Source organism: Rhinoraja longicauda, chromosome 12, assembly GCF_053455715.1.
Source record: "Rhinoraja longicauda isolate Sanriku21f chromosome 12, sRhiLon1.1, whole genome shotgun sequence".
Lineage (NCBI taxonomy): Eukaryota > Metazoa > Chordata > Chondrichthyes > Rajiformes > Arhynchobatidae > Rhinoraja > Rhinoraja longicauda.
The window spans coordinates 11669406-11691509 of record NC_135964.1 but is presented as its reverse complement, the minus strand read 5'-3'; the positions used below and the strand labels follow the sequence as shown (position 1 = coordinate 11691509).

Here is a 22104-nt window from a genome sequence, read left to right as displayed (position 1 = left end):
AAATTCCACTTGTCGTGCAAGGAAATGAGAAGACTTAGATCTGGCAATTGAATAATTGGTGCTCTATTTCCAAGTGAGGAGAATACGGGGGGGGGGGGGGGGGGGGGGTATCTGGAGTAGACAAGGTGTGACAAGCTGTACTGGTGATGGAGAGAGTTAGTGCTGAGGGTGTTATGGTGCTGCAAGCAGAGGTGCAGCTTTGTCCTAGAGTGCTTCAAACTCCGAGAGAGATGTTGCTGCTGCTCCATCTCACCGCTATCACCGGGAAGAAGGTACAGGAGCCTGAAAACCATGACCTCCAGCTTTTAAGAATAACTTCTTCCGAGCAACCATCAGCTCTTGAACACTGCACAACACTAACTTCAGCAACTGTGATCTTCTCCGGACTGTGTCTTTAGATCCACAATGGATTTTGGTTTTTGCCCTATTATTGTTAACTAGTGTTACTATTATAACTGTATTATTGATTATTGTTACATTTCTATGTGTTGATGCTCCTGAAAAGCTGCAGCAAGTAAGAAAGACACAAAATGCTGGAGTAACTCAGTGGGACAGGCAGCATCTCTGAAGAGAAGGAATGGGTGACGTTTTGGGTCAAGACCCTTCTTCAGACTGAGAGTCAGGTAAGAGGGAGACATAGAGTGAAAACAGATCAAATTTAGAATGGTTCGTTGTTAGCCGAGGGGAAGGTGGTAAGGAGGCATACAATCTGTAAAATCTATTCAGGAGGACAATGAAACTAGTAGGAGAACTAGGACGAGGGAAGGACAGAGGGAGAGGGAAAGCAAGGGTTACTTGAAGTTAACTTGGGCGGCACGATGTCGCGCAGCGGTAGAGTTGCTGCCTTACAGCGAATGCAGCGTCGGAGACCCGGGTTCAATCCTGACTCTGGGTGCTGTCTGTACGGAGTTTGTACTTTCTCCCCGTGACCACGTGGGTTTTCTCCGTGATCTTCGGTTTCCTCCCACACTCCAAAGACGTACAGCTTTGTAGGTTAATTGTTGTAGGATAGGATAGTGTTGTAATGTGTGCGGGGATAACTGGTCGCTGCGGACCCAGTGGGACTAAACTAAAGTTGGAGAAATCAAAAATCATACCACTGGGCTGCAAGGTGCCCAAACGAAATATGAGGTGCTGTCCCTCCCATTTGTGCTGGGCCTCACTCTGACAGTATGGGAATGGGAGGAGAGTTAAAGTGTTCAGCAACCTGGAGATCAGGTAGGCCCAGGTACATGTGACAAATTAAACAAAAAAAACAACAACAAAAAAACAAAAAAAAAGTAACTCCACAGATGCCGCCTGACCCACTGAGTTCCTTCAACACTTGGTCTAATGCTGAGTCGAAATTGGCAATGAACAGGAAGCAAAGTGGCGAGGAATTAGTACTTTTCAGATAATATCGAGTGCTATCGCCAGAGGACATGGACATTAACGACCCCGACTGAGGGAAACTGGTTTCTGGTACATTGGCAATTTGCATTGCTGAAGGTCAGATTGACGCAGTTAATGCCCCGGGCGTCGTGTTTGAAATATTAATTCATTGCACTGTCATCTGGAAACAGAGAGAAAGGCGTCACCTCAATGTATGATGCTTTGGATGAATAATTTGTCTTTCTTTAATAGATATTTCAAACTAAAAAAATCAGCGTATTGATTTTTTTGTTGCTTTACTTGATTCCTACGCATTGTGATAAGGGAAAACGTGGGGTTTAGTGATGGGGAGGATTGAGTCACGGTGTCACTGGTCTGCAGGGAAAGTTCCCTGGTCACGGTCTGTATCACATCGGCAGTACCAGAGGCAGCGGCAGCCGGGGTGTGGCTAGTGAGAGCATCAGCGGTACCCGGGGGTCCCGCACAGCCGCTCCTCCCCGCGGCCCACCCCCACCCCCACCCCCGGCCGTGCAGTCTGTCCGGGGTCTGCACTGCCTCTCCTGCGCTCCACGCTCTCAGGTCGGTCTGACACAGGGTGCATTGAGCATGGGGGGAAACGGAAAGCTACCGTGAACTACGCCGGGTTTCTGCTCTCCAATAGTTACATCAGGAAACGCAGTGATTTTTTGCTGTTGTTTTTGGCCAGCTAGGCAATTGATAGGTCAAAAGTCACCTGCAATTGTGTCTAGGGAACGGTGCTAGTTAGGGTGGTGTGTGCGTTTAATGTTCTTTTTCACTCGCAATCATCTATTAACCGCATGTTATCTTTAAATGGTCGTTTGATGCGAAGCCATCCCACTTTCCGGTGTGTTTTAATCTTGTTTATCCAGACTGTTGGTGTTCCCTTCTAGTCACTAATGAAATTGGATTGTCAGTGTTTGCTCTAACTCTGTGGTCGTGTTAGTGTTTTCTTTAAAGCGGCTGTTGCCGCAGAGCATGGGCTTTTAACTTTTGACCGTATTTGTGGAACTTTTGTAATATCTTGTGTTGATATATGCCGGGGTATTAAGGGAGTATGTACAAAGACTGTGTACTGTGTCGTGGAGTGGCTCGCTGTAACGGGTGGCCAGATGGCAGGAGATTGCTGCCTCTGGTGAGGTGGGGGAGGTGAGCTGGCGTTCCTGCCGCCTAATCAATATTCTCCCACTATCTTGTGTTTGTCGCAAATGGCCAACAAAACATCGGAAAGTAACGAAGAATTTAAAATATTTAGAACAGCAACTGCATCACAGTCTAAACTGTCGTGAGTTTATAATGAATGGTGCTTAAAATTAGAAAAATGTATTATTACATATGGAATATTCCATACTGGATATCTTCGGTTTAAACCAGCATCTGCAGTTCCTTCCTACACTTTCTATACTGGAGACGGGTAATTATCAATGAAACAATTCTCTACATTGAATTCCTTCAGGTTGTATGATCTATACTGCACTTGGTTTTAAGCAGAGCCTGATACTAATTTGACTGTGGATTTCTTGTCAAGTTTGTTCCATTTTAATTTTAATTAAAATTCACATTATGTATTAACTTTCAAAGTGGTATATACAAACGCTCAAATAATTAATGATAATAATTGAAGAAGAAAAACAGATTCTTGATGAATACGGGTGTCAAAGGCTATGGGAGGAAGGCAGGAGAATGGGGTTGAGATGGGAAGATTGGTCATCCATGATTAAATGGCAGGGTAGACGCGATGAGCTAACAGGACTAATTCTGCTCCCATGACTTATGAATGTATGAAAAATGTGTTTAATGAACCTGAGGACACTTGTTCAAACAAACAAATAATAAACTGATCAAAACACAAAGTACTGGTGGAACTCAGTGGGTCAGGCAGCATCTGTGGAGGAAATGGACAGGTAACGTTTTGGGTGGGGACTTCCTCGGATACTGTAGTTCTGTGGTTTTTTGAGCTTCCCAACAATAAACTAACCTTGGGCAGAATTTTGATTGGGTGGCACACGTGGTTGGATATCTGTAACTTGCTTTGGATTAGCAGAGACAGAGGTCGAGCCAATCCTAAACAGGCTTGAGGGTCTGCGATATCAGTAAAGCTGGGCTAATAGTCCATCCCTGCATCATCCCTGGGGTAGTGGAGACAGCAAGAGAATGAGGGGGCGGCAGAGGGTAATAACTGGGAAATGGGACTAACAGAAAACTATCACCTGAAGCTATGTTCAACTACAATGCCAAACCATTATTATCTTCTGTTTCCTTCAAATATTCAGATGTGAACCATTCACTGACCGTATTGTAGGAGTCATTAGAAATGGAGGGAGGGAGGGGATGCTGGAAATGTGATCTAGGCAGCATCTGTGGTGAGATGCAGTGTTAACATCACTGCTGCTTTGGCCCAAGTCTCTCCAGCACTATTTGTGTCAGATCTTTATTAAATTCTTTTAATTCCCATTGCTTGCTGTTCTGGAAATGAACGGTGCAAGCTGTTGGTGACTTCAGTGAATATCAAACATTTGGCAGCATGTAGTGAATGGCCTGCCCTTGGAGAAAAAATATTGATAGGACATGTCATTGCCTTTGTTCAAGAAAAGTCTGATTAATTAGTTGATTCCAATTCTCCAGTGAATCAATGATGGGTTTTGAATGATTAAAAATGGCGATGAGGGCAGCAGTGGTCTCAGCAGCGGTCTCAGCAGCTGACAACCTGTCAATGCAGTTCCCAAGTGCAACATTCAGAAGGTGAATTATTTCTTCTAGCTAGATTGGTTTCTAGAATGCTTAATAGTTGGAGCTGAACAGAAGTTGGTTGAACAAACATCCTGACCCCTCGTGCCACTGCTCAGATTGGCCTGTTCTCGTTCCACTGCTCTTTGCTCTTCCAGTTTGCACTGCGTTCTGTTCAATAGCAATTGATCTGTACTTATTTGCTGTTGTTCCAAATTATTTGGTGACACTCAGTGAATTTTGTTCTGCTTGTTTCCACTGATCTTTAGCGTTGCAGGGACCAATTTTCAAACTTCTGCAATGGTTTAGAAAAGAGTTTCCTGTTCTAACATCCAAGGAATAATGTCAATTTTAGGAAATCCAATAGATATGCTTGGATCAATGTAACTGCTGTTACTTTATTACTGTATTATGTTTTTGGGTTTTGATTGTATTTAATGTGGGATTACATTTGCTGCACATCTCCTTTTTCGCTGTAGTGTTCTTAAGGCAATGCAGCGGGTGGGATTTTGAACACTCCATTTGACACTGAAAGTGTTACTTTAGTTGTTGATATTGAGATTTGCCCTGGGTATGGCGGTGCATCTTCTGCAGTATGTCTAGTTTCTGTACCTACTGCGTTTCCCTCCCAGCTTATCTGCAGTCCACTCTGGACTGGTTGGCTCTGGTCCAAAGTAACACTCAATGATTTGTCTTTCTGCTGACCAGACCCTTTCTGAACCAAGTTTCTCTTTGCTGGCAAATGTGTGATTTTGCTCCTTCAGCAACCCCACCACCTCACTTGGCATTCGTGCACCTCACTGTCCAGTTATTGCAGCCGATCTGTGACAAGAACTAGCCTGAAGACAAGGTTGCAACTATTTCCCTCTCTGTGTGGTTATGAATATTCCTGCTGACTGGACAGCTCCATGAGTAGTTTTTAAACTTGATTTAGTCCTTAATATCATTAACGTGAGGGCTGGTGTGAAGTGCGTGCTGCTGATCGATTCTTAGTGGGAGACGTTGTTCTTTTTCTGTTCAAATGTGCCTGGATTAATTTTTTAGGGAGATTGCTTGATATTAAGTTGTAAAATATTGTGAACAAAGGATCTTTCAAAGAATGTATTTGGATTTATTACTGTTGTTTGTATCAAGGTACAGTGAAAAGGTTTGTTTTATATGTTATCCAAACAGATCAGATATACCACAATTACAATCAAGTCAAACTTGGGTACGATAGATAAAAGGGGAAGATATGGAGTGCAGAATATAGTTCTCGGTTTTGTAACGCATTAATTGCATGGACAAAGTCCAACGTCCTCAATGGAAAGCATAGATGCCTAGTCAGCAAGTCAAATAAAATTGCTAATTGTTCAAAATGGGACACTATTTACCATTAAACAGATTTGTTTTGTATTAATGAACAATTATAGATATTACTAGACCAAGTGGATCCATTGGGCCCAAACCTGCATTGGTGCAGCACCCTCTCCTCCCCCATCTCCCTCCCCCTTCCCCTCCTCCCCTCCCCCCCCCCCCCCCCCCCAACTCGATCTCCCCTCAACCCCCCTTATCCTCCCTCCCTCCCCTCCCTCCGTCCCCCCCTCCCTCCCCCCCTCCCTCCCCCCCTCCCTCCCTCCCTCCCTCCCTCCCCCCCTCCCTCCCTCCCTCCCCCCCCTGGGAGATAGATTTAAACTTTAAAATGTGAATGACAAAAAATATAACACCGATTTCAATGAAACTTCTTCCATTAGCACCAAAGGGACGATGGTGAGTAAGGTGGACCTAAAACCGTTGCGCTATCGTGTACCGTTTTGGCTGTAGTTCAGGAACAAACAAACAAGAGTTTTAATATATAGATGATCGGATTGCCTGTTTGAATGAATGCTGTTTGACTGCAGTGATCTATAATATGAGTGAATTAAACCACCATCCATCCCACTGCTGTGCTCATGCACTGTTTCCCTTACACCTGCAGTGCACTATATAATGTGTTGAGTCAAGGTGTTTAATTGCCAAGTGTACTGGCAACGAAACAATGACATTCTTGTTTGTGCCATGCAAAGGTAAATATCCGATTATCAATAATAGTAGGTAACCATAACAGTGCAAAAACTAGGTAACCATAATTCATTAACGTTTCTGGATATTAAATGAATACTCGTATTTCCAGCTTTCGAGATGGCCAATAGAGGACCCAGCTACGGTCTGACTAGAGAGGTTGAGCAAAAAATTGAGCAGAAATATGATCCAAACTTGGAAGACCGTTTAGTGGATTGGATCATTGCACAATGTGGTGGGAATATAAATCGTCCGGATCCTGGAAAAACCCACTTCCAGAAGTGGCTGCTTAGCGGTGTGGTGAGTATACGTCACATCTCTGCTAATTTTCACAATCGGTGGGGACTGGTCAGGAATGAAGTCTTAATGTGGTTTAGTGAAAATCTGAACCATGACTAGATCTTGTTGCTTCAATCAGATTTTGGGAAGTGGGGCCCAACAGTTATTAGAGTTTGAAATGGCATTCCTATCTGCCGTGATATTTTAATACTACGCTGAATGTGTAACTATTATGAACTCGGGACCTTCCACCCACAATGTCCGTGCCAATCTTGATGCCAAGTTAAGCTTATGTTTGCATGTGATCCATAATCCCTCCATTCCCTGCAGTTCCATGTTCCCAGCTAACAGACTCTTAAATGCCATTATCATATCTACTTCCACTACCACCCCTGGCAGAACATTCCAGGCACCCACTACCTTCTGTAAAAACAAAAACTTGCCCCGTGTATTTCTAAACCTTCTCCTCTGACCTTAAAGATATACCCTTTATGTTTCCTCTGAGGAAAAAGGTTTTGACAGTCTACCCTATCTATGCCTAAAAGGTCTTCCTTACCTTATGACTTTACTCCCACCGAACTTATTTCCACCTACCTCGACTGCAGCCTTTCCCCCCTGGTCAAATCCCTCCCCACCTACGTCCAAGACACCTCACATGCTCTCCATCTCCTCGGTAATTTCCGGTTTCCAGGCCCCCACTCCCTCATCTTTACCATGGATGTCCAGTCACTCTACACTTGCATCCCCCACAAGGATGGTCTTGAAGCCCTCCGTTTCTTCCTCGACCGTAGAACCAGCCAATCACCATCTACTAACACTCTCCTCCGCCTAGCAGAGCTGGTTCTTGCCCTTAACAACTTCTCCTTTGACTCTTCCCACTTCCTCCAAACCAGAGGCGTAGCTATGGGCACTCGCATGGGCCCTAGCAATGCCTGCCTCTTTGTCGGGTACGTCGAACAATCCCTGTTCCGGACGTACACTGGCCCCATTCCCGAACTCTACCTTCGCTACATCGACGACTGCATTGGTGCTACCTCTTTGACCCTTGTAGAACTCACTGACTTCATACACTTCACTTCCAATTTCCATCCTGCTCTTAAATATACTTGGACTATCTCCGACATCTCCCTCCCGTTTCTGGACCTCACCATCTCCATCACAGGAGACAGACTAGTGACTGACATCTACTATAAACCCACTGACTCGCACAGCTATCTGGACTACACTTCTTCCCACCGTCTCCTGCAAAAAGTCTCCCAATTCCTCCGTCTACGCCGCATCTGTGCCCGGGATGACGTGTTTCACACTAGGGCATCAGAGATGTCCTCATTCTTCAGGAAACGGGGCTTCCCCTCTTCCATTATAGATGAGGCTCTCACTAGGGCCTCTTCTACATTCCGCTCTTGCTCCCCCTCCCCCCATTCGTAACAAGGACAGAATCCCCCTCGTTCTCACCTTCCACCCCATCAGCCAGCGTATCCAACAAATCATCCTCCAACATTTCTGTCGCCTACAACGGGACCCCACTACTAGCCACATCTTCCCATCCCCTCCCCTTTCTGCATTCCACAGAGACCGTTCCCTCCATAACTCCCTGGTCCACTCATCCCTTCCTACCCAAACCACCCCATCCCCGGGCACCTTCCCCTGCAACTGCAAGAGATGCAACACCTGTCCCTTTACCTCCCCCCCTCAACTCCATCCAAGGACCCAAACAGACTTTCCAGGTGAGATAGAGGTTCACCTGCAACTCCTCCAACCTCATCTATTGTATCCGTTGCCCTAGATGTCAACTTCTTTACATCGGCGAAACCAAACGCAGGCTCGGCGATCGTTTCGCTCAACACCTTCGCTCAGTCTGCCTTAACCAACTTGATCCCCGGTAGCTGAGCACTTAAATTCCCCCTCCCACCTAGTCTGACCTTTCTGTCATGGGCCTCCTCCAGTGCCATAGTGAGGCCCACCGGAAATTGGAGGAACAACACCTCGTATTTCGCTTGGGCAGCTTGCAGCCCAGCGGTATGAACATCGACTTCTCCAACTTTAGATAGTTCCTCCGTCCCTCTCTTCCCCTCCCCCTTCCCAGTTCTCCCTCTATCTTCCTGTCTCCACCTATATACTTCCTTTGTCCCACCCCCCTGACATCAGTCTGAAGCAGAGTCTCGACCCGAAACATCACCCATTCCTTCTCTCCTGAGATGCTGCCTGACCTGCTGAGTTAATCCAGCATTTTGTGAAATAAATACCTTTGATTTGTACCAGCATCTGCAGTTATTTTCTTACATTACTCTCATTTGATGTACATAAAGAGATTCTAATACAAATGGACACTTCCTCCATTTTGTAGCTTGGAAATGCAAAAGGTTTTGAAAGTACAGCTGTTAAAGGCTTAGAATGGACTGTAGTGATGGTTCTACAAAAGGCCTGAGGTTAGATCACTTGCATTACAATGCATTTTGCCATGGCCTGTTATGTGAATTGTAAAATTGAGGATAGGACTATTATATTAAATATTTGTTTTAGCTGACTATTAAAGGAAAGTACAGAAGTGTGAATACTTATTTGGGGTTCAATAGAAAGGTTATTTTTCACACTTTGGATATCTTTGTTTGTAATGGTATTTACTGTGATTCAGGAAGTTTTATTTTGTACGTGCCTTGAATTTACTTTATTTGGTTAATGAGCGGAAACTTTAACGTTACAGAGGAGAATTTTAATTGATGGGATATGTCACTAATTAAATGCATTTTGCACAAAGGCATTCTGGAGTAGGTTTGCATTAAGTGTGTTTGCCTTTCAGTTGTTGTGTAGGCTTATGAATGGACTTTATCCAAAAGGCCAGGAGCCAATTAAAAAAATCCAGGAATCCAAGATGGCCTTCAAACAGATGGAGCTAATTTCCCAGTTCCTGCAAGCTGCTGAAGACTACGGTGTTTCAAAAATGGATATATTCCAGACTGTCGACTTGTGGGAAGGTAGAGTCTGCTTCCCCTTACTTTTAGCAATGTTTACGATGTTGGCAGATAACTTTTGGCGTGGTGGGTGGACGGATGTGGGAAGGAAGCTGATCCTGTCTAGCTAGACTTCAACATGCACTTCCTAGAAGGTAATCAAGATGTCCTTCCACCCAGTCTCTTTGTATCAGGGAAATTTTGGATGAAATTACTTGTATACCCAGAGGATAACAAATAATATTTGAGTTGTGCACTTAACCTGCATTTGCCCACTCTAAAGAGCATCTCTGGAGCAAGAAATGGTTAATGTTTCGTGATGAGTAGCTTGTTTGGATCATTGACCAAACACTCAACTTTTTATTTCCACATATTCTTCCTTAATAAAATACCCTTTGAACCTTTAATTTAGTGCCTATTTCTAAGTACTTACAGACAAATCTGGGAGAACAATAGTTTGCTCTTGGTGAATAGTTTTTGTAAATATAGGAAGGTAACTTTTCATCAACATTTTTTTCCCCTCTCCTGCCCCCTCCCCCAATAGAAAATGTTTGCTAGTGCTTGAGAGTAGGAAGCAGGGACTGGGTTTGAATTGTGCTCATCGTACCTTGGTATGTTCAAGTTGATTTGCACCTGCAACGATCTACAGCCACGAGAGACTGAGATGATGCTGTGATCTTGAGCAAAAACACATTGCTGGAGGATCTCAGCAGGCCGGGCAGCATCCGTAGAGGGAACTCGGACTTGAGAAGAGTCCTAAACTGAAATGTGGTTTGTCCATTTCCTATGTTGATGCAGCCTGACACACTGAGTTCCTCCAGCACTTGGCTTCAAAAAATCTGCAAAATGCTTTGTTTGTGCTAATGAGGTTAAATGACTTTCCTACATGGAAAATCATCTTGCATTTGACCACAATGAATGACAAATGCATGGGATCCATTTTGTCTAACTCTAATTTTGAAAGGTGAGGTTTTTTGAGAAATTAATTCAACATTTTAGGAATGAGATAGAAACATAGACAATAGAAACATAGACAATAGGTGCAGGAGTAGACCATTCGACCCTTCAAGCCAGCACCGTCATTCAATGTGATCATGGCTGATCATCCATAATTAGTACCCCGTTCCTGCCTTCTCCCCATACCCCTTGATTTTGCTAGCTATCTAACTCTCTTGAATGCATACAGTGAATCTGCCTCCACTACTTTCTGAGGCAGAGAATTCGACAAGTCCACAACTCTCTGTGAAAAAGTTTTTCCTCATCTCAGTTCTAAAGATGCTTTAGAAGATGCTTGTTATAAAATCATTAAAGTTGTAGGCTCCTCATAATTTACAATGCAAATTGTAATTTGCTTTATTTTGAATGCAACTAATCATTCAAATAATGATTGATTATTGATTAAACAACAACCAATCATTGATTGCAAAATCCTGATATGGATTTCGTACGCAAAAAAATGTGGAGACCATTTATTTTCAGTGGATAATCTTTGCATTTCTTAACTTGAAATGAAATTAACTCGCTGAACAGTATTGTACTTTCTGACACTAGCTTCCATTAATCTAGCGATTTTTGTTGTTATCTTGTCGCCTTGTGACACAGCTTCAATTCCCTGGGCTTTCAGTAAATTCTTTTCTCCTTGTAGGAAAGGATTTGGCTGCAGTGCAAAGAACTCTAATGGCCTTGGGTAGTGTCGCAGTTACCAAAGATGATGGGTATTATCAAGGAGATCCCAACTGGTTCCATAAGTAAGATTTTTACCTTAAAACAATTACTGCCTAGGAAAATCAATTGCTGTTTTGCAATACTGTGGAATATTTAGTGTTTAAAAACCTACATTTGCATGCCAATATATTAATAAATGTATCATAAAGCAATTTTCTGCACTGGCACAGATGCATTTTTCCTCCATATGCCCACCCTACACTAATCTGTTCTTCCACCCAACAGGAAAGCCCAGGGCACCAGGCGCGAGTTTTCAGCAGAACAGCTTCGAAAGGGGCAAAGTGTCATTGGTCTTCAGATGGGGAGTAACAAGGGTGCCTCTCAGTCTGGAATGACTGGCTATGGCATGCATCGACAGATTATGTAGCATGCTGTCCTTCAGCAAGAAGCAGCAAGCAAATGGACTGGGCACTCCAACCATAAAGCAACATATTGTCAATCGCTGCTCACTTTCACTTGCAGTTTATGGATTTTTATTGCAAATAGTGGCAATGCTGCACAACCATGTTAACAATTTAAAGTTTTAAAATTTGCTAAATTTCAGTTGCCGGCCTTTCTGTTCCATCATCCGAACAACTGACAATTTCAGGCATTTTGTATTCCAGAAGAGTCGGGAATGAGGACTTTTGGGATCCTCACTTAATGCCATGTGCCAATTCCTGCCTGCAGAGTTTTCTGGAATTTGTAATATTCCCAAATTTCAGCGTTTATTGTATTAGTAGAATGTGATTTAATTTGCCACAATATTGGATTGCAAAGGAATATTGCGGTTTTTGTGTAGATTATATTTTTGACCTTTGTGTCCATAAGGTAGTAGTCAAGAGACTTTGCAGAGTGATCATGGAGAGGGATATGGGATTAGCCAAGCTGAGGTTGCTGAACAGAATGGGGTCATTTGTCGTGCACCCTTGCTAGTTTTGATTCACAAAATTGGGTTTTTGGTGTTCAAATTACCTTAGTTGTCATTGGTCAATACTATATCAATAGGTTTGATTTCTGGAATTTACTGATGCACATGTGTTTAATTCCTTCCCATTTGAAATGGTTGGCATGTGCCACCTTGCACATGCAGATTTAATTCTTTTGCCTTCTGGTGTTGACACATTGCTCTGCACACAAGGCCACTTGCTAAATATTGCAATTATTCCTAATGCTGTTTTACATTTATACACTTAAGATGAAGCGGTGATCTTAAAACATTTTTGGTAAGGTGGATGTGAATGATTAAATTGGAGGCTACTCCACAATTCAAAATGCAAAAGTACAAAATTCTCCAGAAAGCTTTGTTCTGAAAGCTATTAATTTGATTAATTACCTTGATAGAAAAGAATCTTTACTCTGTGGAAAGAAATCTGTTAAGGCAAAAAAGAAATCACTTGGATCTTGTGGAATATTTGGAATCAGTTTGGACTTTATTCCAACATGAGTTGCTTAATTTGGGACTGGTTAAACCTGGTTATATCTACCTGGTTAAATCTGCTAAATGACTTTGAAGTGGTACTGGTATGAACTTAAAGTGGACAAGCATAATTTTTCAAATTGCTAAGTAAAACTCTGGTTAGATGTGATATTAATCTGATTGTTTCACATTTTCAAAATTGGTTTAAAAGGGACAGTTTTAAACATTGTACATGTAATGCTTAACATGCCCAAGAGTTGTTTTATGAATTGTCTTGAACAAAGTTGTGATGAACACATTGTGTTGCCCAGCCCTCTGCCACTCACTATTCCCTACTGCCTCAAACACAAGTTTACAAAGTCTGAACTGTTCTCTGGATAATTTGGTGTAACACTGATCTTTGAACTTTTAATTTACGTAATTCTAATTCTCATCTGTTCTTGAAAACAGTTTATGGTTCAGCAAAATGTTAATATTAAAGGTTTCAATGAAGTCTCTTGTGTCTACTGTTTTAACTTGAGGTTTGAAACAATATTATTTTATATTATTTGGAACAGGAGGCTCACAAGACTTTCAATTTTGATTCATTCTATTTGGCATAACTAACGGTCGACTATAAATCTATGCCAAATGGCAGTCTGATCAGTAAAGTTGGCCCGTAGAGTGGAGAATTTACAATGCTGATTGCCTCATTTGAAGTCTGATAGTTTAGTGCCTGTTGCCTCCAACTCTGCATAAAATGGTGGGCATTTAGAACATGTTTTTGGTTGTCTGCAACACCCCCTGTTGGAATTTAACAGCTTTTGCATACTCTTTTTATATTAGTCCAATTACCCTGTTAATTGATCCACTTGACTGCTTTCACACAGCAGATTGCCGTGGCAACAGTGGCCTCTCTGGTATTCTCTCTTGTCTTATCCTTCTTTCAGCTGCCCTCTTTACAATTCATCATGAATGAATCTGCTGAGTTTCCAGCATTTAGTTTTGCAGTTCTGGTGTTTGGCAAATTTGGTCTTCACTTTATCTGTGAATCTACTTCATGTAATGCTCATCACGTCCTAAGCACTTGCTATGTTTGAGCTTTTCCTTTGTGGATTTTATTGGGTCATAGGAATTTCTCTCTTATCTATGGTCTAGTCTCAATTTTCTTGCCCATCAAATCCTCGGCCTCCGTTCCTCAGAGAACAGCCCCAATTTGTCTATTTTTAAAATCTAGAATGAGGCCCGTCCTCTTTCCCCAGGACATGTGCTTGGGACTGACAATACTTGTGGCTAGATAGACACAAACGCTGTAGTAACTCAGCGGGACAGGCAGCATCTCTGGAGAGAAGGAATGGGTGAAGTTTCGGGTCGAGAACCTTCTTCAGACTGGTCTTGTGGCTAACTTGGTGTTGTATGAAAGTTGTTCATGATTTTCTTGATCTTTGTTCAGACTTAAAACTTGGGATACCATGTGCTTTAATTCCCTTTCACAATCTTGTTCTATCATTTTTAACAAACACGAGATGCGTGTGCACCCATTGGGTGCAAATCTCTGCTGCGGGCGGTCCTGTGGGCACGGCTGAGGGAGGGGGGTGAGGGGTGGGGGTGATAAGGGCGGTTGAGGAGGGATGGAGTGTGGGGGGGAGGAGGGGTGTTGAGGGGGAATAGAGTGGGTGAGTGGGGGGGGAAGGTGAGGGGGAGTGGGGGAGGAGAGGGTGCTGGACTAATGCAGGAGAGATTTGGGCCCAACGGGTCTGGGAGTTTCCCTCGGGGCAGTGGGCGGGCAAGGGGGAACGGGGAAAAAGCCCCAGACCTCAGCCCCATTTCTCCTGTGGGCCAGGCAACTCTCCCGCAACTGACGATCCTGCGGGCCCGCCAACCCATGGACCTGTTGCTGGGCAGCGAGTGCCCCCGGGGCCGTCGGCGGACGAGGGAGACAGGGAAAAGCCACTGACCTTGGCCCCGTGAGTGCAGTGCTCTGCGATCGGCAGCGACAGCCATCTTGTTGGACCATCTGCCGCCGCCTCTGCCACCACGCTGCACCACGGGAGGAAGGTCAGGTGTGGGGCATGCTGGGATGGGTGCCGGTCCTCCCGCTGGTCCTCCCGGGGGGGGGGGGGGGGAGTGCATTTATTAAAGTTTATTAGGTAAATTGTTTTTAAAAAGTACCAAAAGTGGATTTATTCAGACTGCGGGGGAATGGTGAGTAAGGTCGGCTTAAAATTGTTGCGCTATCGTGTACTGTTTTTTTTTCGTGTAAAGTTTTTTTTCTGGATGAAAACCGCACAAAGAAACAAACAACTACGGCACAAAACATACGGCACAGACATACAGGAAGTGGGGAACAAACAAGATGAGAGTTTTAGTGATAGATAGATAGATATACCCACCTCTTTTCCAGCTTTCTCCCCAAACCCATTCATAGGATCATAAGACATTAGAGCAGAATTAGGTCACTTGGCCCATCAGATCTGCTGTGCCATTTGATTATGGCTGATCTATTTTCCCCTCTCAACCCCATTCTCCTGCCTTCTCCCTGTAATCTTTGACACCCAATCAGTCTGAAGAAGGGTCCTGACCTAAAACATCACCTGTCTGTTCCCTCCACAAATGCTGCCTGACCAACTGAGTTCCCCCAGCACTTCTTGCAGTCTGCATTTGGTATTATATACAGTAATGAATTTTCAATTAATACAAATATTGAACTTTCAAATTTAATGTATTTTCATGTGGGGGTTGGGCAAAGCCTAGTAAGTAATAGATGGATGTAGGTTAGAGGGGTGATTGGAAGATTGGTGTAATAAGTGGCAAAGGCTGGAGGTGAAATGGAGACAAAAGGTTATTGGAGGAGAGGAGTAAAATGTAAAGCTGAAGGGATGTGGGCAGGAGGGGGTGGGGCAAAGGGGTAAAAGGGAAATGTGCGACTCGGTGATGGGGATATGCATTCTATGGATATGACGTGATAATTGAGTTTTGCATTCTTCAAAATTGCAAGTATGACATGTTGAATTGATCCAAATTTTGTTTCGATTCCAATGCTATTGAGTTTTCGTGATGTCAGAAATTATGTTCATTTATGTCTGCACATTCTCCCCTATTTAGACACAAGTAGACGGTGTTATGATCACTACTGAATCCAAAACTATTTTTGTGTGCTCCTCGTCATCAGCTGCTACCTCTTCAATAGGTGGCAATGTTGCACCAGACAAAGTCTGCAAATGTTCAACATGGAAACGGTACATTTCCAGGATATTAACTGAAATGCTATCCCAGTCCCAGGCTATTTACATTAATGTAAAATAATTTAACTTCCTGAAATTGTCCATTGATTCTGCCTGCTTAGCTTTCTAAATCCTATCCAATTACCATAAACAATTTGCCTCTATCATAATAAATTATTACTAATCAAAAATAAAATTTGCAGCCTTTTGCTCCACTTGTTGCAAGAACTATGATTCTCCATGAACTTTGGTTGCACTACAGACATTGATTTTTGCACTAAGATGGTCTCCTTACCTGGTATTAATGATTATTACTATTGTATTATTTAATATTGTATATTTGTGTTAACGGATCTGTAAAGCAGCAGCAAGAGTTTCATTGTTCTGTTGCCAGGACAGATGACACATTTAAACACACTTGACATTGGTCAGATGGGATTGAGGGGTTCTACTGTGAATCGCTAGAATCTGTTTTAACTAAATATTTTGTCCAAATTCATTGGGGACAGCCAAGTGTGGTACAGTTATATGTACATAATGTACACACTTTAATCAGCAGAATATTTCAAAGATTACTTGAAGATGTATTGTTTTTCACCTCTCATTCACTTCATTTCTTTGTGCAGTTTAAAAACAGTAGTGCTGCAATGTACCTTCTAGTTGGCAGTTCAGCCATGTTGATCTGTTTATTGGGGAGTACTCTGCCAGTTTGCATTTTCTTTTCTCAAAGAGGGTCACCATGCTCTGACTCCCCAAACTGCTGCCCAATAAAGTGTGGTGCAAAGTCTCAATGTTGCACCACACTTTATTGGGCAGCATAGAAACATAGAAAATAGGTGCAAGAGTAGGCCATTCGGCCCTTCGAGCCTGCACCGCCATTCAATATGATCATGGCTGATCAAAAGTTTGGGGAGCCAGAGCGTGATGACTCCCCAAACCGGATGCTTTTGTTAAAAGATCTTAAAACAGCAGTAATATAATTTTTCAACTTCCAATGAGAACTTATTCTAATTTCTTCAATCCCAGATTTGGAACCACAGTTGATACCATGTGTCCAGCATATGTACACCCAACCTTGCTGAGTGTGATAGCCATATATTAAATCTGATAGCCATTTTAACTCTGCTTCTTTGCCTTAAACAAATATAGTAGTTGTAGAGAACTGTGCACCTGGTGCTGAAGATCAATTTGTCTGAATGTTTAGGTGGTCAAAGCAAGAGTTGTCTAAAAAAGGGAGAATGTTTGGAATCTAGGCGTATATACTGTTTATATTTGAAAAGTGAGCGCTTTTCATTTTCTTCATTTTAATCATTATTTATGATGAAGATCAGGAATTGTTAATCATCATGGAGTTTGTTAGATCTTCACAATTACACAAAGTGCATTGGACAGATTTAAATATTTAGTCTCCTTGGCAGATACTGATCCTTGTATTCCAAATACCAAAGGAAACAAACTTAGAACACAACAGGCAAGTATTTCATTTTAGAAATATTATTCTCAATGTTTTGGAGTAAAATGACTTAGATACCAGAATATACATATTGAAAGAAATGCATCTCCCCAAGGTAATGCTGGTGCATTGGTGTCATTTCTGGAAACACCCACATTGTTGGCACAACTCTTTATGACCCAGGGTTTTGCTGAGAAAATCCACAAAAATATTAATGAAAATTGAATCTTTACAGATTATAGTCTGTAACAAATAATTGCTCTGAATTAACTACATCTTATTTCTCAGTCCATTGGCATAAAGTTGTTTCATCCTTGGATCTGATTAGTTTGTGGCACAATTACCAGATTTTCAATTTGTTAATTAATTGTTTGGCTTTGTTTGGCTTTCTCCAATAATTAATTTTGCACCTCATTCGTATGATTTGTTAATGCTCCTAATTCGGTTTTGGACAAGAGCCCTGATATGACATTTTATGCATTTAGTGATTAAAATTCGGTGTAAGTGAACCTTGAAATGAGAATGCTTTATTTATGCAGCGAAGTGGGTTTCCCTGCATTGGGAATGTATTTAAAAAAAATGTTCTTGACAGTGCAAATTTTACCTTTTCCGGACTGCAGAATACGAAATGATTTGCAAGCATAAGCAGATGAACACGATCCCCTCTGCCTGCTCTCAATGCTCTGGGCTTCTCCCCTTTAGTTACAATTGCCATCTGTGGCCTGGTTTTCTTTTCATTGCAGAGTGGTTTCCAGCCTGAGGCTGTCATCACCAGCCAGGCATTAGCAATGTTAGCACCATCTGTGTAAACACAACCGGAATAAATGGTACATTTCCTTTTATAATACTCAGTGATGCAAGCAAATTATTGATACAATTATTTCCTTAATGACTTTCTAATATTTTCAGGAAAATTGAGTTACAGCAGGTATTCTTGGTATCAGCCTCTATCTCCTCGCCTTGGCAACCAGCTCGTGTTTCACTTTGCTGGCTCCTAGAGTTACAGGTCCAGATCTGACATCCCCCTACTGCTGTGGCAGTTCACACAAGTATTTTCTCCCATGCACTCTACACTTGCTTAATTTTACTTTAGCTTTTTAATCACTTGCCTTTAAAGCACTTGTTTTGATTATTTCTGGACAGTTTCATCTTATTCTTTCTGATCCTCTTTTATGATATTCAATTCCCATTTCTTTTCCAACTCAGTTGCCTATTCTTTGCCCAGTTGCCACATGTTAACAATGTTTTTGTTTCAATTCCATATTTTAAACCATTGCACATTTAACTCCTAATTTATTTAGGAAATATGGTGGAGCAGAGAAATGCAGCATGCTTGTGACCTTCAGTACAATTCAAAATGTATTGATGAACATTGAAAATTTGGAAGGAAAACACTTCACGGGACTTGTTTAAAGTGCAAGCGAGGAGTTAAACCATCAGGCACCTGAACATAAAACAACACTGACCTCACACTAGCACTAACTGTGCTATTTTATGGACTCTGTTTGGTTACACTACAGACCGGTTTTGCACTATTATGTCACTTATTATTATTGATTATATATTAAATTATTGTATATTTATCCGTAACTACATTTACAGACCTGTAAAGCTCCAGCAAATACCAATTTAATTGTTCTGTTGCTGGTACTTATAACAATTATACACTTGACACTCCCGTAAATCTACAATCAGGCTGAAATGTTGGCTACAGTGATGGTTAAAAATGGCTGATCTCTACAATGCTACAACTAAAGAGTGCCGGTTTTAAAATAAAATACAAGGGGAATGGTAAGGTTTTAATGGTGGGAAAGAACTTCCAGTTTCTGAATATTTTATAAATCATGAAATTAACAACTAACTTCACATCTACTTTGTGATTGCGCTCTTACAGTATTGCATCAGAGTTAATATTAATTGAAAAGACCATCAACTCATCAAGTTCCTGGATATCATATCTCTGAAGATCTATCTAGGGCCCAGCACATTGAGATGATCACCAGGAACGATCATCACACCTCCACTTCCTAAGAAGATTGTGGAGATTCAGTGTGTTTCAACAGCTGTACGATAGAGAGCGTAGTAACTGTTTGCATCACTGCCTACTTTAGTACTTCACGCCTAGGAACAAGAGACCACACAGAAGAGTAGTCACTGCCTGGTTCATCAAAGTACTAATCTCCCCACCATCAAAGTCTGATGAAGGGTTCTGACCTGAAACATTAACTATTCCCTTTCTCCTGAGATACTGACAGACCTCCTGAGTTACTCCAGCATTTTGTGTCGATTGCCACCATCAAAACTATATGAGACGCTGCATCAAAGACCCACACCACCCTGGTCACACTCTCATCTATCTGCTATCATCAGGAACACGGCACAGGAGCCAGAAAACCATGACCATGTTCAAGAACAACAGCTTCCTGACAATCATCAGGCGCTTGAACACTGCACAGCACTAACCTCAGTAACTATGATCCTCCATGGACTGTCTTTGGTTGCACTACGGGCTTTGGTTTTGGCACTATTATTGTCTGGTTATCTAGTAATGTACTGATTGCTGCATTTGCCTGTGTTAATGACCCTGTTAAGCTGCAGTAAGTAAGAATTTCAATGTTTTGCTGGTACATATGATAATTAAATACTCTGACAATTGTGCCTTGAACTTATCTTTCAAATTGTAATTTTGCTGAAACAGCATTTAAAACGCATCCAAAATATTAACCTCTCCCACCCAGAGACAACACTTCCCAAGCCTTCACATTCTCTTGCATTTCACTGACAAGATATGCCAATAATATTTCAGGTGAAGTTTGACACAAATTTTACACTTTTAGTTTGACATTAATGTTCAACAAATTATTTTATTAATAAGACTGTGGGTTTACTTAGCATTACATTTTTAGCTTAGTCTCTGGCCTTCATGCTGCAGTTAAGGTAGGATTAGTGTAGTGGGGTGGTTCATGAGTGGTGTCGACCCGTTTCTACACTCTAGCTCCACGACTGCAGTTAGGCTGATACCTGTGATAATAGTGAGATGCTTCAGTAAATAAAGATAATTACTGTTATTTTAATTTTTTAATGAATGCTTATTTATTTTTGCTATACACTTTGCTGCTCTAACCCTGCAAATTTCCCCGTCGTGGGACGAATAAAGTACTTATTATTATTATTATTATTATTATTATTATTATTATTACTGCAACAAAAATGCTCATCTGGGGAAGCTTTTAGCATTTCCATTTTAAATGGGGGAGAGAAAAAGTTAGTTATCAGGACAAGTGTCACTCATTACAGCAGAATACGCAGTGAGCGTTGTCCACCTGCAGCGGTGAGCATGACTGGAGTTTCAGAACGTTGTGGTTCTCAGACCAATGATGGGAACTCCAATGCTGAAGTCATGATAGACAGGGAGTGTAACAGGGCTTGTTTTATATTTGTGATGGCTTTCACATAATACTTGAGGCACAGCTCTCACTTGTCCATACTTGTGGGCACAGATGGGGCTATTTCATTTGTAAAGGATTTATGAATAAAGAAGAATCAATGGAACTCCTGACAAACCGCCCAATTCAGGATTGAAGCAAGTGTGGACAGATGGGGTGAGACTGCTCCCAAGAGGACAAACCCCCCCACTACCTCACTGCCAATATGCCACTGCCACCACAGCTCTGCACTCAGCTTGAGACTGCAATCATTGGCCACTGACAATTACTGTACAATCAATGTCTTTTGTAGGGAACATAACTCCAGTCACACTAGTATGTTTGAATAGGATTCCTATTGATTTGTGTTTTGTAAGCAGGAGTTTGTGTTGCTTCCTTGATACTCCTCCCACAACCCTGGAATTGCCTCTTTCCCACCTCAGAATTATGAAAGGCATGGAAAGGATAGACAAAGTCTTCTTTCTGTGATGGGTGTAGATTTAAGGTGAGAGGGGCAAGGTTTAAAGAGATGTGTGGGGTAAGTATTTTGCACAGAGTGGTGATGTATGGGGGAAGTATTTTACACAGTGTTGCCAGGAGTGGTGGTGGAGGCAGATACAATAGTGGCATTTAAGAGGCTTTTGGATAGGCACACAGAAGTGCAGGGAATGGAGGGATGTAGATTATGTGAAGGCAAGAGATTAGTTTAACTTGGCATTGTGTTTGGCTGACTTTGTGGGCCGAAAGGCCTGTCCTGTTCTATGGTAAGAATGTGAAGCAAAATAAAAAAATCAGACCAAACAAAAGAATCTCATCGATTTTATGAAAGAGCTGAGACATATTTATAGTTTAGGATTTTAAAAGGTAAGATCCTATGGGCTGTGAATCGTCCGATAGTTATTTTGTTACATATACAGATACTACAATAGAAATGTACACGGTGATAATTGGTGTTATCCTAGCACCAGTTTCCATGTTGCTGCTGCTGTTCCTGCTGCCACCATGTGGTACATTGTTCCCCGTGAGGTAACAATATCTCTTCCAACGGACTCGAGCATTACTCATAGATCTTCATTTGGAAACGATTCATCAAATGATTCAGCAGAAATTAATTATGTGTCACAGAGTCAGTAGGAGTCAGTGAGCTATAAAGTGACTTCAAGTCCTTTGTCCTCAACCTCTCAAGACAGCAAGTCAAGCTAAAACATTTTGTGATGGCAGAAAATAAAGACTGTGAGCAGCCTACCAAACCAGAGGATGAGCCAGGTGTATGTGTAAGTGCACTAAATTCTTGTTAAGAATTTCATGTATTTGCGTTGATATGAAAATAACTTTATTTGGCTGATTCAGGACCAAAAAATGACATTAAATACATAATTTGTCATGATACTTTGTGTATTTCAGTAATAATTGTTTCAAAGAGGAATATTATTGGCCTGTCCACCGTGGAGGATATAGTAGCTTTATAATTAATAAAACTTAATTGAAAATTCTTCCATTATTTCAGTTATTT

At 41.9% G+C, this 22104-nt stretch overlaps 2 protein-coding genes across 9 annotated transcripts in view; both read left to right on the top strand.

Moving 5' to 3' along the window:
* Nucleotides 1-1372: 1372 nt before the first annotated feature.
* On the top strand, nt 1373-13002 carry tagln3b (transgelin 3b). Of its 8 annotated transcripts, none has more exons than XM_078409021.1 (5): nt 1373-1461; nt 6269-6456; nt 9236-9410; nt 11032-11134; nt 11337-13002. In XM_078409021.1, the coding sequence occupies exons 2-5, from the start codon at nt 6277-6279 to the stop codon at nt 11476-11478; spliced, it is 600 nt and encodes a 199-aa protein (XP_078265147.1). In that variant the 5' UTR covers nt 1373-1461; nt 6269-6276; the 3' UTR covers nt 11479-13002. The 8 variants fall into 8 exon arrangements, with proteins under 8 accessions (XP_078265147.1, XP_078265149.1, XP_078265144.1 ...); XM_078409023.1 differs by lacking the exon at nt 1373-1461 and adding an exon at nt 1560-1583; XM_078409018.1 differs by lacking the exon at nt 1373-1461 and adding an exon at nt 1786-1950.
* Nucleotides 13003-21805: 8803 nt separating this feature from the next.
* Nucleotides 21806-22104, top strand: part of tmprss7 (transmembrane serine protease 7) — a 45522-nt gene continuing 45223 nt past the window's right edge. The window contains exon 1 of the mRNA XM_078409015.1: nt 21806-21865. Within this exon, the coding sequence (XP_078265141.1) occupies nt 21806-21865 (60 nt within the window). The remainder of the gene's footprint in view (nt 21866-22104) is intronic.

Coding starts and splice junctions, on each gene's coding strand:
- tagln3b (XM_078409016.1), top strand. CDS start 2,725: ATGGAATATTCCATACTGGATATCTTCGGTTTAAACCAGCATCTGCAG. Junction 2,804..6,268: donor ACTTTCTATACTGGAGACGG/GTAATTATCAAT, acceptor TCGTATTTCCAG/CTTTCGAGATGGCCAATAGA. Junction 6,457..9,235: donor AGTGGCTGCTTAGCGGTGTG/GTGAGTATACGT, acceptor TTTGCCTTTCAG/TTGTTGTGTAGGCTTATGAA.